The sequence below is a fragment of the Scyliorhinus torazame genome, chromosome 19 (genome assembly GCF_047496885.1).
Source record: "Scyliorhinus torazame isolate Kashiwa2021f chromosome 19, sScyTor2.1, whole genome shotgun sequence".
NCBI classification, from domain to species: domain Eukaryota; kingdom Metazoa; phylum Chordata; class Chondrichthyes; order Carcharhiniformes; family Scyliorhinidae; genus Scyliorhinus; species Scyliorhinus torazame.
The window spans coordinates 1,531,426-1,547,626 of NC_092725.1; the positions used below are offsets into that span (position 1 = coordinate 1,531,426).

Consider the following 16,201-nt stretch of genomic DNA (forward strand, 5'->3'; position numbering starts at 1 on the left):
TTGTATTTTACTTTAATCAACAGGTTTTAATAATTGTGACAGGACGACTCGGCTGTTTATTCTCACGGGGATTCCACTTGCCTTCACACAACAAAATAAAATAAAATTATAGAACTCAACAACCCGGGGGGAAAGTTGGGGTAGCCTCGCGGGTAACATAAGCCTGCCTCGTTACAGAAAGGCTGAGAAAGATAGAGTAACATACAAAGGAACATTTGACAGAAGAAATGAGACATGATATCGATGTCGAAACAGAGATTCGTTAAAATGGAGTGCCAAATATGAAATAATACTGTGCATCGCCAGGCACGAGCTGCCTCACTTACACCTTGATAAACGTAAATAAAACTGTATGACAAGTGAACTCCGACCCGAAAGAGCCAGATCTCTGGGGTGCTTTTGTGAGGATTTAGTGGGAATGGGTTCATGAATGGAGCGTTAAAGCTCAGTGTCATTGTTAAGTAATACTGTCCCTATAACGTTGGCAAAGGAAGGTAAAATAAATCAACCCTATTCTTGATATTAAATATTATTATTAATCCAATGACTTGACTCTCGATAACTAGCACAAGGAAGTATGAAAAGGGATGTCAGTTTCACAGAAAAATGGAGGTCCCCTGGAGAGCGCACAGGCCAGTTGCAAAGTCAGCTTACTTCTTTAAAGGGCACATATGTAACACCCAGAGATCATGCATCATTAATGACAAAGGAATGAAAACTTAAAATAAGACAGTATAAGTTAGACGCAACATGCAGTTAATAACCACAATGCAGGACTTCCGGGTGCGGCGATGACCAGCTAAGTCGCACGTTTCGGCAGCTCCCGGTGAAACGGACTTTTGGGCTCTTGATAGGAGCCCCAACGGCAATTTTGACAGCTAAAAACACTGTGCGGTAAACCAGAAGGGAATTCCCCCTGGACACGGATGGAAAAAGGAGAAAGTGGCCGGATTGCAGTGGATCCTTTATAACAGCGGCAAGGAAGGCAAGCTGGTGGTGAAGACGGAGACGCATGAGGCACATCAGAAACGATGTGTGGAAAGGTTGGAGGCACTGGAGAACAACGCAAGGAGGAACAACCTGAGGATTCTTGGTCTTCCTGAAGGTGCGGAGGGAGCGGACGTCGGGGCATATGTGAGCACGATGCTGCACTCGTTAATGGGAGCGGAGGCCCCGGTGGGTCCGTTGGAGGTGGAGGGAGCATACCGAGTGATGGCGCGAGGACCGAGAGCAGGAGAAATTCCCAGAGCCATAGTGGTGAGATTCCTCCGTTTTAAGGATAGACAAATGGTCCTTAGATGGGCAAAGAAAACTCGGAGCAGTAAATGGGAGAACGCGGTGATCCGCGTTTATCAAGACTGGAGTGCGGAGGTGGCGAGAAGGAGGGCGAGCTTTAATCGGGCCAAGGCGGTGCTTCATAAAAAGAAGATAAAATTTGGAATGCTGCAACCGGCAAGACTGTGGGTCACATATCGAGGGAGGCACCACTACTTTGAGACGGCGGATGAAGCGTGGACTTTTATTGTGGAAGAAAAACTGGAATGAGCGGGTTATTAAAAAGAACGTTTGAACAAAGTGGTGGGGCGAATGTGGGGGGCGAAGAGGGGGGTTAAAAAGGGGGGAAAGAGGAGTTTTATGTACTAATCCTGCGATGTGGTAACTTTTCTCTCTTCCACAGGTGGTGATGGGGGGAGGAGGGGAGGTGGAGGAGATGGGGCGTTGGCCATTGGGGGCGGGGCCAAGGGAGAAGCGTGGGCTTGGTTCCCGCGCTATGATAATCATGGCGGGAATAGAGAAGCAGGAAGGAGGGGGCGTCGCACGGTGCGAGCCGAGGTCACGGGGGGAAGCCGAGGTCGGCCAGAGTTTGCTGACTTCTGGGAGCAACATGGGGGGAGTAATTACGCTAGCGGGGGATCTAGCGGGGGGGGGGGTGGAATTACTGGATTACTGCTGCTGGGGAGAGGGGGGAGCTGGTATGGGAGGGGATGGGCGGGGGGGGGGGCTGCCTGGGGGAGATACAGCTGCGTGGGAACCGGGTGAGGAGCTGGAAAAAGGGGATGGCTAATCGACAAGGGGTGGGGGGGGGGGGGGTAGGAAGCCCCCCAACCCGGCTGATCACGTGGAACGTGAGAGGGCTGAACGGGCCGATAAAGAGGGCACGGGTACTCGCACACCTTAAGAAACTTAAGGCAGATGTGGTTATGTTACAGGAAACGCACCTGAAACTGATAGACCAGGTGAGACTACGCAAAGGATGGGTGGGGCAGGTGTTCCATTCGGGGCTAGATGCGAAAAACAGGGGGGAAGCGGGTAATGTTCGAGGCAAAGACTATAGTGGCGGATAACGGGGGCAGATACGTGATGGTGAGTGGCAAACTACAGGGGGAGACGGTGGTTTTGGTAAACGTATATGCCCCGAACTGGGATGATGCCAATTTTATGAGGCGGATGCTAGGACGCATTCCGGACCTAGAGATGGGAAAGCTGATAATGGGGGGAGATTTTAATACGGTGTTGGAACCAGGGCTGGACAGGTCGAAGTCCAGGACTGGAAGGAGGCCGGCAGCAGCCAAGGTACTTAAAGATTTTATGGAGCAGATGGGAGGTGTAGACCCGTGGAGATTTAGCAGACCTAGGAGTAAGGAGTTCGTTTTTCTCCTATGTCCATAAAGTCTACTCGCGAATAGACTTTGTTGTGCTGGGAAGGGCGTTGATCCCGAAGGTGAGGGGAACGGAGTATACGGCTATAGCCATTTCGGATCACGCTCCACACTGGGTAGACTTGGAGATAGGGGAGGAAACAGGAGGGCGCCCACCTTGGAGAATGGACATGGGACTAATGGCAGATGAGGAGGTGTGTCTAAGGGTGAGGGGGTGCATTGAAAAGTACTTGGAACTCAATGATAATGGGGAGGTCCAGGTGGGTGTGGTCTGGGAGGCGTTGAAGGCGGTGGTTAGAGGGGAGCTGATATCAATAAGGGCACATAAAGGGAAGCAGGAGAGTAAGGAACGGGAGCGGTTGCTGCAAGAACTTTTGAGGGTGGACAGACAATACGCGTAAGCAACGGAGGAGGGACTGTACAGGGAAAGGCAAAGGCTACATGTAGAATTTGACTTGCTGACTACGGGCACTGCAGAGGCACAATGGAGGAAGGCACAGGGTGTACAGTACGAATATGGGGAGAAGGCGAGCAGGTTGCTGGCACACCAATTGAGGAAAAGGGGAGCAGCGAGGGAAATAGGGGGAGTGAGGGATGAGGAAGGAGAGACGGAGCGGGGAGCGGAGAGAGTGAATGGAGTGTTCAAGACATTTTATAAAAAATTATATGAAGCTCAACCCCGGATGGGAGGGAGAGAATGATGGGCTTCTTGGATCGGCTGGAATTTCCCAAGGTGGAAGAGCAGGAAAGGGTGGGACTGGGAGCACAGAGGTAGAAGAAGTGGTGAAAGGAATTAGGAGCATGCAGGCGGGAAAGGCCCCGGGACCGGATGGATTCCCAGTCGAATTCTATAGAAAATATGTGGACTTGCTCGCCCCGGTATTGACGAGGACCTTTAATGAGGCAAAGGAAAGGGGACAACTGCCCCCGACTATGTCTGAAGCAACGATATCGCTTCTCTTAAAGAAGGAAAAGGACCCGCATTGTTCCCTCCTAAATGTAGATGCCAAGATACTGGCCAAGGTAATGGCAATGAGAATAGAGGAATGTGTCCCGGGGGTGGTCCACGAGGACCAAACTGGGTTTGTGAAGGGGAGACAGCCGAACACGAATATACGGAGGCTGTTAGGGGTAATGATGATGGCCCCACCAGAGGGGGAAACGGAGATAGTAGTGGCGATGGATGCCGAGAAAGCATTTGATAGAGTGGAGTGGGATTATTTGTGGGAGGTGTTGAGGAGATTTGGTTTTGGAGAGGGGTATGTTAGATGGGTGCAGCTGTTGTATAGGGCCCCGATGGCGAGCGTCGTCACGAATGGACGGGGATCTGCATATTTTCGGCTCCATAGAGGGACAAGGCAGGGATGCCCTCTGTCCCCATTATTGTTTGCACTGGCGATTGAGCCCCTGGCGATAGCGTTGAGGGGTTCCAAGAAGTGGAGGGGAGTACTTAGAGGAGGAGAAGAACACCGGGTATCTTTGTATGCGGACGATTTGCTACTATACGTGGCAGACCCGGCGGAGGGGATGCCAGAAATAATGCGGATACTTGGGGAGTTTGGGGATTTTTCAGGGTATAAATTGAACATGGGGAAAAGTGAGTTGTTTGTGGTGCATCCAGGGGAGCAGAGTAGAGAAATAGAGGACCTACCGTTGAGGAAGGTAACAAGGGACTTTCGTTACCTGGGGATCCAGATAGCCAAGAATTGGGGCACATTGTATCGGTTAAATTTAACGCGGTTGGTGGAACAAATGGAGGAGGATTTCAAGATATGGGATATGGTATCCCTGTCACTGACAGGGAGGGTGCAGGCTGTTAAGATGGTTGTGCTCCCGAGATTTCTCTGTGTTTCAGTGCCTCCTGGTGGTGATCACGAAGGCTTTTTTTAAAAGGATTGAAAAGAGCATCATGGGTTTTGTGTGGGCCGGGAAGACCCCGAGAATGAGGAAGGGATTCTTACAGCGTAGCAGGGATAGGGGGGGCTGGCACTACCGAGCCTAAGTGAGTATTATTGGGCCGCTAATATTTCAATGGTGAGTAAGTGGATGGGAGAGGAGGAGGGAGCGGCGTGGAAGAGATTAGAGAGGGCGTCCTGTAGGGGGACTAGCCTACAGGCTATGGTGACAGCCCCATTGCCGTTCTCACCGAGGAACTACACCACAAGCCCGGTGGTGGTGGCTACACTGAAGATTTGGGAACAGTGGAGACGGCATAGGGGAAAGACTGGAGCCTTGGGGGGGTCCCCGATAAGAAACAACCATAGGTTTGCCCCGGGGGGAATGGATGGGGGATATGGAATGTGGCAAAGAGCAGGAATAACGCAACTGAAAGATCTGTTTGTGGATGGGAAGTTCGCGAGTCTGGGAGCGCTGACCGAGAAATATGGGTTGCCCCAAGGGAATGCATTCAGGTATATGCAACTGAGGGCTTTTGCGAGGCAACAGGTGAGGGAATTCCCGCAGCTCCCGACACAAGAGGTGCAGGACAGAGTGATCTCAAAGACATGGGTGGGGGATGGTAAGGTGTCGGATATATATAGGGAAATGAGGGACGAAGGGGAGACTATGGTAGATGAACTAAAAGGGAAATGGGAAGAAGGGCTGGGGGAGGAGATCGAGGAGGGGCTGTGGGCAGATGCCCTAAGCAGGGTAAACTCATCGTCCTCGTGTGCCAGGCTAAGCCTGATTCAGTTTAAGGTATTACACAGGACGCATATGACTGGAGCATGGCTCAGTAAATTTTTTGGGGTGGAGGATAGGTGTGCGAGGTGCTCGAGAAACCCAGCGAATCATACCCATATGTTTTTGTCATGCCCGGCACTACAGGGGTTTTGGATGGGGGTGACAAAGGTGCTTTCAAAAGTAGTGGGGTCCGGGTCGAACCAAGCTGGGGGTTGGCTATATTTGGGGTTGCACAAGAGCCGGGAGTGCAGGAGGCGAGAGAGGCCGATGTTTTGGCCTTTGCGTCCCTAGTAGCCCGGCGCAGGATATTGTTAATGTGGAAAGAAGCCAAGCCCCCGGGGGTGGAGACCTGGATAAATGACATGGCAGGGTTTATAAAGCTAGAGCGGATTAAGTTCGTTCGAAGGGGGTCGGCTCAAGGGTTCACCAGGCGGTGGCAACCGTTCGTCGAATACCTCGCAGAAAGATAGACGGAATGGAAAAAAGAAGGCAGCAGCAGCAGCCCAGGATCGGGGGGGGGGGGGGAGGGAGGGGGGAGGGGGGAGGGGGGGGTAGGAGGAACCAGAAGGACTCTCAGGGTTGTTAATATATACTGTATAATATGTATAGGTCGTTGCGACAGATAATTATATATTGGACTGTTAAATTATATTTTTGGAGCGTGTTACTTGTGATAAGGCAGTTGCCAATTAGGGTTAGTTTTCATTTTTGTTATTTATTATTTATTCATTTATTTATTTTTGTTTATAAAATAGGTCATTGTTATTTGTGTTGTTATAATATTGTGTAAAGGATGCACAATGTACTGTGTTGGTTGGCCAAACATTTTCAATAAAATATTTATTTTTAAAAAATAACCGCAATGCACAATGTTTGTGGAAAATAAAATAAGCCACTGAATTTGCAATGCTAATATTACAAGCAGAATTCAAAGGTAATATGAAATTGAACACGAAAACATGTTATAAACATATGAAGTGGCAGAACTGTACATTGATAATCTCCATGTTTCGGTGCGCCGTAAGATTCAATGCGGTGCTATGTGCACATAACTCTGACATGCTCTTCGGGTGGGTATCAGAAGTATAACAGCGACTGGTCAATGTCACCATTTTGGAGCCCGCCATTGCAGCCAATGCCCTGACTTATATCTAAGACGATGAACACTCATTCAGCAGCTGGAAGCTCCCCGCTCCCACCCCCGCAGCAACACACAGGCGCGTACACGCGGGTGCACGTGCGTGTGCGTGCACGCGCACGCGCACGCACCACCAGCGCAGTTCAAAAGTTTTGCGAAATTGGACCTGATCATATTGTTCTTTCATCTGGTCAGGGATAAATAACTTTTTTTTCTTTAATTAATTTCGAGTACCCAATTCTTTAACTTTAAAAAAATATGAAGCAGACATGGTTTGAGATCCAAGGTCCCTGCGTGGAGAATGAAAGCATAAGATTATATAGGTTTTGACCCAAAATTAACTTGACTATCCAATGTCAGGTAGATTTTTTAAAAACTTACAATCCAACCTTATACTTCTAAATTCTGATTAACTATGAGGTACATATAAATTAACAGGTAGTTCAACAGAAATCCGACCAAAGCAGGTTCTATCGATTTATCAGCAACCCGGTCAAATGTTATTAACCCGATTTGTCTATCAATCGCATTCTCGTTTTCTGACTCTCTCTCCCTAACTCACTCACTCTCTCACTCTCTTTCTCTCTGTCACCCGCTCAGAACGTTTGCTGCTCGGCCTATTTCCCCAAAGTTGGCTTGAAATAATAACAATATTTGATTGCATGCTTACGTTTGCCTCTGGGTTTAATGGTCCACTCTGGCTATTATCTGAAAAGCAGAAACAGATGTTTTTGTTCCAATTTAAGCATGTCATCAGGGAGATTAAATTACCTTTACCCACTGGAATAAGCGTCCTGAGAGACTGGTGGTTAGTTCTGGAAATGTTAATTCTAATTCGAACACTTGCAGTCCAGTCAGCCAAGACAGCTGCAAACGTGGAAACTGTTTAGAAGCGGCACAATAGCCCCCCCTCCCCCCCCCCCCCCTTCACACTCCCACAAACACACACGCCGGTCGGACATGGGAAACGGTACAGCGATCATTCCTATTTTCCTCTACAGTAACGCATTAGCATAATTTTACTGCACAATAAATACATATCCCAGAAAGAAACACTAACACCTGATTAAGATTTGCCAAATCAACTAACACAAAGCAGAATTCAGCTGGACTTTATAACTGGGATGCTTTTCAATTGGGGGATTTAGTCATGTACGCCCCTTGTCCACGTGACACCGAGGCAGCCGTGCGAAAGGTGAGCCCAATGTTAATTATTGCAATTCCTTGGGGAGTACCATTGCACAACGCTGGCGGACAAAGCAGGAATTATAATAGTGCTATCAAGAAAAAAGTGCTGGACAATAATGAAGCCGGTTTGGTAGCATCTGTGGAGGGAGAGGGAGTTATGGTTTCGAGTTCAATCTGTCTTTTCTTGGATGTCCGGAATTGCGTTCCAAAGACGAGTCATTGCGACTCCAAATGTGAATTCTGTCTCCCCACAAGGGCTGGAAGACATGCTGAGGTTGTGTTTCCGAGCACTTGTTATTTTTGTAAAGGTCAGATCTGTAGCATTTGCAGTATTTTAGTTTAACCTTGTCATTGGGAAGATTTTCCAGGCCAAAATGACCATTGCATATAAATATATTCTAAATTAGGTCTACCAAATAATTGATAATTAAGTTTCGCATAATACAAACATTAGAACTAATCATTAAAACCATCACGGCCGCCAGACGAACCATGTTAAACTGTTAACACATGAAGTGAGTGTCAATAATATTGTACTTACGCACGAGATCTGCAGTTCCCTGATTGGACATTCCACTTTCAGATACTATGCATCTTTATTGATATAAAATTATAATTTGTATAAGAAAATATATCATGACTTTCACGACTAGAAGAACACATTGAACTTTGGTCAAATGGGTAACATTTTGTGGTTACTTTTCTTACATATCCGAATAATCTCGAACAACATGCAATCTCAATACCTGGCCATATTATGTCGTTTTGATTTCCCTGAAAGAAAACAAAATAATGGGAAAAATGACACATTCTAGAAAGTGGCCCAAATTATCATTATTTTTCACTTTTCAATTTAATAGGAATGAAATACATTGAGATGTCTAATGCATCGTCATGAATTGCCTGCAGAAACAAATAGAAGCCGTGACAATGCTCGCACTATGGTGCCAAACATAGTCAGGTCAAATTATAATAAAATTGAAATCATTTGTTGCCACTAACAAATTTTGTGCCTGTACAAAATTTCCGAAACTGCTGCCAAAACAGCTCTCTACATGCATATGTAGCTGCATTGAGGAATTTCATTCTGGTGTTTTTAATCCATATTTTACTCCTGATACTCCCAAAATGTATCCCGGTTCCCTTTCCCCAGTATTACTCTATCAGCTTTCTCGCGATTACGCATCACGCCTGCCTTCATTGAATGGTCTATCCCTTTTTACTACAAGGGAAATGTAGGCGTAATATTCGAAATCTCAGCACTCCCCATCTAAGGGTGGCGATAGAAGGAGTGTGTAAAGAGGTAGATTGTGAGGAGAGGTTTAAAACGTGGGAAGAATCTGGTTACATGGTTATGGCGACTTTCTCTGAGTGTTATTCAGCAGTGATGAACGTGTGTAATAGGTGTGGATGCACAGACCGCACAAGGACCACGTGTGGTTGTTACTGGGATTCTGCTATTCTTGGGGTTGTTGAGAATGCAATGTTGAAATAAAAATCGATTTGATGAATAGTTTGAAAAACAAACACGGAAGAGGAAGAAAGTAAAGAATAAATAACCGCAGGAGTGCACGAAATGTATACTTCTCTCTCTCTCTCTCAAAATGTTAATGTTTGTGTTACATAAAACCAAAACAAATGCTGAGTCGGAAAATGAAGAAACAAATAATGATCTTGTTGCCGTGTGAATGGCTGGAGAACGGCAGGAAAACTGCCAGTGAAATCTCTCTGTCGATAAACTAAATTAGAAGTCCGACGTTAAGTCAACAGTTCCGAATTACAAGTGCAAGCACATTTTCTCGGCCAGAGGGATTCAGGCTGAGGGAAAAGACTGTAACTGGGTAACGGTGTCTGCCAAGTTAAGGTTGCTGGTGTTGGCTGGTGTTTAACTCCTTGCTTTGGAGAAGAAGGACCTTGCTAAGAAATAGAATACATTCTCAAGGGCGTGTCGAGGACGAAATTAATTGAGGTGGGTTTGCAACACATTGTATCTGAAGACTGTTCTCAATACAGATCGTTCAAATTCAGAGAGAGGATGCCTGATCGTGCCTTAGACACATAGGGAGTGTTGACATTGGAAGAAAAGATGGAATGAGGCGGAACAGAGGAGAATTATGATGCAGGTAACTGAGGGAAGAATGCCCGTGAGTGATTCAACTGTTGCTGCAGTCCCTCTATGCAGGCCTCAAGGGACAATGTTGACTTGCAAATTACCCAAGACAAACATTTTCCTTGTTTGCTTAACTATAACTGTCGACAATAGTAATGCTGCATTTGAATTGATGGTTGTTAACAGGTTCACATCAATCTTTGACATATTTAAATGCATCGCTCTAGCGCTTATTTGAAGGATACTTACTTCTATTTGCGAGCAAGAAACACACAATGGCGGCAAACAGTACAAAGATGATAGCGGCTGCAATTCCCAGCGCTGCCTGCAGGGGAAAGGCAGTTTTGTACCCTGTATGGTGATTTAAAATAGAACATCTGTGAGACTCTATACCAAATGAAATTTCTGAATTGTAATTCGATGCATCAGTGGCTTTAGAAGCTTTTCCACGTCAATCGTGTGCTGAACACCAGATAAACAACATAATATCCTACACCCTAACAGCAGGACTATTTCTCCAAACAGCTAAACAAAAGTAGGTAAACAATAAAGATCTTGAATTAGAACCATTAAAAACTGTGTGTGTGTGTGGGGGGGATTCAGTTAAATTCCCTGTTGAACGGAGTCAACGGTTTTAATGAAGTTTGTTGCCAGCCATGATGGTCCCTGTTGTAGATCTAAGTATCTGAAACTACACAAAATGGCTGCTGACTAAACGATCAAAACCCACCAACATTGTGGAGCAATGTGTGATGAATTGCCCTGGCAGAGATCTTACGAGAGGAGTGCCAGGGGCCTATCGGGCAGGCACCACAGGACAGGTGTGTGTGTTAAAAACAAACAGCATATACGACCTACAAGGAAAGCATTGAAGCCAATTGGCGTAAGATGCGTGCAGAGGCTTCACTGAGATCTAAGCGAACTTGATGTGGGCAAATTATCAAACACCTAAACAAAGCAAAGATTCTAATAGACACAGTAAAGCAGAATATAGTCCGGTTGGGGCAAATCTTGAACATCCCTGCCATGAGGAAAACGAAAGAATGCTTCCATGTTTGATGATGTTTAAAGACGATTTTCTATAATATGCGTAGTTCCCTGGAGACCGCCAGTTCAAAATAGTCTTCAAATTTTAATAGAAACTGCCAACCAGTGTTAGCTTGTCTCCTGTTTTCGGGCCAATGAGTGCCTGATGCACTCTGCATAAAGTGAATGTGAGGTGACATTGTGAGTGATCTGGCTGAAATGAAGATCGCTTATTGTCACAAGTAGGCTTCAATTAAGTTACTGTGAAAAGCCCCTAGTCGCCACATTCCAGCGCCTGTTCGGGGAGGCTGGTACGGGAATCGAACCGTGCTGCTGGCCTGCTTGGTCTGCTTTAAAAGCCAGCGATTTAGCCCAGTGTGCTAAACCAGCCCCGCTATCCAATGCGCATGATGCAAGTAAGTTTAATAACAATTTCTCTGTTACTGCAGCCGACGCCAAAATAAGTGGAACAGTAAGTTGCAATGAGGATTTTAGTTTAGACGGGCAGCATGGTCGCCACGGGCTTGGAGGGCCGAAATGCCTGTTCCTGTGCTGTACACTTCTTTGTTCTTTGAAGAAAGAAAAACCCTTACAAATGGATAGAGATATGTTAGGAAATGGGTCAAGATGTGGCAGATGGAGTTTAACGTTCATAAGTGTAAGGTCATGCATTTTAGACCGTAAGACCATAACACACAGGAACAGAATTAGGCCACTCGGCCCATCGAGACTACTCCGCCATTCAATCATAGAACATAGAACAAAGAAAAGTACAGCACAGAACAGGCACTTCGGCCCACGATGTTGTGCCCAACCTTTGTCCTAGATTAATCATAGATTATCATAGAATTTACCCTGCAGAAGGAGGCCACCCGGCCCATCGAGTCTGCACCGGCTCCTGGAAAGAGCACCCTACCCAAAGTCAACACCTCCACCCTATCCCCACAACCCAGCAACCCCACCCAATACTAAGGGCACTTTTGGACACTAAGGGCAATTTTCCACGGCCAATCCACCTAACCTGCACATCTTTGGACTGATATTTTTCTCATCCCCATTCTCCTGTTTCTCCCCATAACCTCTGATCACCTTATTAATCAAGAACCGATCTATATCTGTCTGAAAGACACTCAGTGAATTGGCCTCCACAGCCTTCTGCGGCAAAGAGTTCCATAGATTCCCCACGCTCTGTCTGAAGAAATTCCTCCTCATCTCTGTTTTAAAGGATCGTCCCTTTAGTCTGAGATTATGTCCTCTGCTTCTAGTTTTTCCTACAAGTAGAAACATCCTCTCCACGTCCACTCTACCCAGGCCTCGCAATATCCAGTACGTTGAATAAGATCCCTCCTCATCCTTCTAAACTCCAACGAGTACAGACCCAGAGTCCTCAACCGTTCCTCATACGACAAGTTCTTCATTCCAGGGATCATTCTTGTGACCCTCCTCTGGACCCTCGTCTAGGCCAGCACAATCTTCCTCAGATACGGGGCCTAAAACTGCTCACAATTGTTCAAATGGGGTCTGACCAGAGCCTTATACAGCCTTCGAAGTACATCCCTGGTCTTGTATTCTAGCCCTCTCGATATGAATGCGCACATTGCTTTGCCTTCCTAACTGCCGACTGAACCATGCGCTAACCTTAAAAGAACCTTGAAAAGGGACTCCCAAGTCTCTTTGTGCTTCTGATTTCCGAAGCATTTCCCCATTTAGAAACTAGCCTATGCCTCAATTCCCCCTTCCAAAGTGCATAACCTCACACTTTTCCACATTTGTCATCTGCCACTTCATTGCCCACTCTCCTTGCTTCCTCAATACTACCTGTCCCTCTACAGATCTTTGTATCACCTGCAAACTTAGCAACAGTGCCTTGAGTTCCTTCTTCCAGATCATTAATGTATATTGTGTTTGCAGATGACACTAATATTGGTGGAGTAGCAGATAGCGAAGGGGACTATCAGAGAATACAGCAGAATATAGATAGCTTGGCGCGTTGGGCAGAGAAATGACAGATGGAGTTTAATCCGAGCAAATGCGAGGTGATGTATTTTAGAAGATCTAATTCAAGAGCGGACTATACGGTCAATGGAAGAGTCCTGGGGAAAATTGATGTACAGAGAGATCTGGGAGTTCAGGTCCATTGTACCCTGAAGGTGGCAACGCAGCTCGATAGAGTGGTCAAGAAGGCATACGGCATGCTTGCCTTAATCGGACGGGGTATTGAGTACAAGAGTTGGCAGGTCATGTTACAGTTGTATAAGACTTTGGTTAGGCCACATTTGGAATACTGAGTGCAGTTCTGGTCACCACATTACCAAAATGATGTGGATGCTTTGGAGAAGGTGCAGAGGAGGTTCGCCAGGATGTTGCCTGGTATGGAGGGCGCTAGCTATGAAGAGAGGTTAAATAGATTAGGATTATTTTCATTAGAAAGACGGAGGTTGAGGGGGGGACTTCATTGAGGTCTACAAAATCATGAGAGGTATAGACAGGGTGGATAGCAAGAAGCTTTTTCCCAGAGTGGGGCACTCAATTACTAGGGGTCATGAGTTCAAGATGAGAGGGGAAAAGTTTAAGGGACAGATGCGTGGAACGTCCTTTATGCGGAGGGTGGTGGGTGCCTGGAACGCATTGCCGGCGGAGGTGGTAGAGGCGGGCACGATAGCATCATTTAAGATGTATCTAGACAGATACATGAATGGGCAGGGAGCAGAGGGATACAGACCCTTAGAAAAAAGGGACAGTTTTAGATAGAGGATCTGGATCGGCGCAGGCTTGGAGGGCCGAAGGGCCTGTTCCTGTGCTGTAATTTTTCTTTGTGCTTTGTTATTTGTGAGAAGTTGTGGTCCCAGCACAAACACCTGAGGCACACCACAAGTCACCGGCTGCCATCCTGAAAAAGACCCCTTTATCCGCACTCTTTGCCTTCTGCCAGTCAGCCAATCCTCTACCGTGGTCTAAAAAATGGGAAGACAACTTATTATATAAATGTGGAGAGATTTTGCGGTTCTCCGTTGCAGAGAAATCTGTGTGTCCTCATTCATGATTCACAGAAAACTGGCATGCAGGTACCAAGGATAATAAAGAATGCAAATGGAATGTTGGCATTTATAGCTAAAGGAATAAAGTATAAGGGTAAGGAAGGGTTGTTGCAATTATAACAGGCATTGCCGAGACCTCACAGTTCAAGTCCTCTTATTTGAACAAATATATAGTGGCAGTGCATGTTAACTCGGTTGATTCCAGAGATGATGGGTTTGTCGTGAGAAGGGAGATTGAACAGTTTAGTCTTAGACTGTTAAGAAGAATGGGGAAGATCAAATTGAGGTATACAAGATGATAAAAGGTAAGGATAAAGTCGACATGGAGCGGATTATTCCTTCTCTAGAATGAGAGGCCATAGTCTCAGCGCTGCTGACTCAAACTGCAATGACTGTTTCAGAACGGAAAGGAGCAAATGTTTATCTTTCTAATTATGCCCGACAATTACTGCAATGCCTGATGTCTTCTGTCCAGAATGTACATTGAGTCGCTCCTGCACACCGTCTCCAGTCTGTAACGCCAAATCGAACCCTCCTGGGGCCTAACAATGTAATGTAATCTCCCTCCTTAATACCAAATATTCTTCATCAGGTTCCCACTTGCCCTTTGCGCACCGATCATACCACCCATCCGCAAACTCAGCAGAATAATTCTGAGGGTTATTCTGTTCTGAAACTAGTTGAACATTTAGTTGTCTCCAGTGATACAAACGGTTCGTACATTAGATTAACCGCCCTGTGACTGGTGAACCTTGCACAGGAATTCTTACAAAGCAATTGTAATTTAAGTATATAGTTTTATATATCAATTGAAGGAGTCACTTCATTCAGCAATTAGCAGCTTATATCTCTTGCTGAGATTCTGTCTCCTTACCTTTCACAGTAATCGTTGCTGCTTTGCTGAATTTTGAGATTCGCGTTCGTCCTAGAATCTTAGTTTTATACTGACACGTATAACTGTCATTAGCTTGGTCCTTTTCAGTTGCGATAATAAAGGTGACACTTTGTGTAGAACCAGGAACAGTGCGGGACTGTACAGCTTCAACTTCATGATTCCTGTATAAATCAAACTTCCCGCCCAGGGAGCGAATCTCGCCGTGGCAATTTATATTAACCTTCTTCCCCATTGGAACGGTACCAGAAGATGGAGACTTGGAGATAGTCGGTGTCAGGGGTTTATCTGCGACAGTATATGGTGGAAACATAAAAGAAGAAAAAGTCTATGGGCCAATGTGAAATTGTACGTGAAAAATCAACAGTATGAATCATTGTGCATACAATATATGTTCATGTTTTTGCACAATTACCTGCTGGGAAAAAAGTGCAAACATACCTATACTTGGGAAGATCAATTCCAACCGCTAATGATTACATGCTGTGAGAGAATACTTTCGGGAAGTTTGTTACTGCATCAGGCCTTCCCGCTGGGACAATCCCCAAACGCCTGGGACTCAATTGTTTAATTTTGCCTCTTGTTCCTGCACATTGATTCCCTGCGGCGTGGACATCACTGGCCCAGACTTGATTGCGCATCGCCAGAAACCTTCAATTGAGCGACTCGCTAGGTTCATTCTGGAGGGGTTAAGAGTCGCCCGTATGCTGTGTTTCTGGAGTTACATGGTTAATGAATTCAAATTTGACCAACTGCCTTGGTGGGGTGCGAAAATGGATCCCCAAGGTGTTTTGGGTGAGAGAGTGCGCATGCCTGTGGGTTTACGTGTGCGTCAACTTTTTGTTCGAGCTTTCCGTTTACGCCAGGCAAACCTAATGAACGGACGATTTAATTCCACAGTTGTGTCGATCCTGACAGGAGTTATAAATAAGTTAGACTATTTTAGCTTACATACATGTAATCAAAATTTACACGTGTTGAAAAAAGAACTAAAACTACCAAAGTAAAAACAGAGTCAAGAACGGGGGTCGATGTATATTGTAGAAACCCGTGTGGTGACGTTATATTCACCTTCCCTCGCTGTGGGCGCTCCCTCCTCTCCCCCTTAACCTCCCCCTCATCTCTCTTCTTGCTTTTCTGACTGCCATCACCCCCGCCCCTCCCTTCTTCTACCTCCCCTTACTTGCTGGTCACAAACAGGTCTTTGAAGATGCTGGTGAATTGTTTCCATGTCTGGTGCAATCCTCTGAATGTTACTGTTTCCAGGTTTAGGAACTCCGCTCGGTCGGATAGCCAGTCTGAGGCCCGGGGCAGAGCTTCAATCCAGATTACTCCCCCTATTTCCATGCACAATTCGCCCTCCCATCTTTTTTGTGTCACGTTCAGTCGGGCCCTTATCTCTTCTAGCAGTCATCCATATATGTCGACATAGTTACCGTCCCCTATTTCATCCTGAGATAGTAGTTT

At 46.1% G+C, this 16,201-nt stretch overlaps 1 protein-coding gene across 1 annotated transcript in view; it reads right to left on the reverse strand.

Annotated features, from left to right (window-relative positions):
- LOC140395978 (uncharacterized) overlaps nt 1-16,201 on the reverse strand; it is a 63,382-nt gene that overhangs the window by 9,249 nt on the left and 37,932 nt on the right. Inside the window, exons 5-9 of the mRNA XM_072484005.1 lie at nt 14,717-15,022; nt 10,028-10,129; nt 8,415-8,442; nt 8,210-8,262; nt 7,151-7,188 (exon numbers count right to left, since the gene is read on the reverse strand). Coding sequence (XP_072340106.1) covers nt 7,151-7,188; nt 8,210-8,262; nt 8,415-8,442; nt 10,028-10,129; nt 14,717-15,022 — 527 coding nt within the window. The remainder of the gene's footprint in view (nt 1-7,150; nt 7,189-8,209; nt 8,263-8,414; nt 8,443-10,027; nt 10,130-14,716; nt 15,023-16,201) is intronic.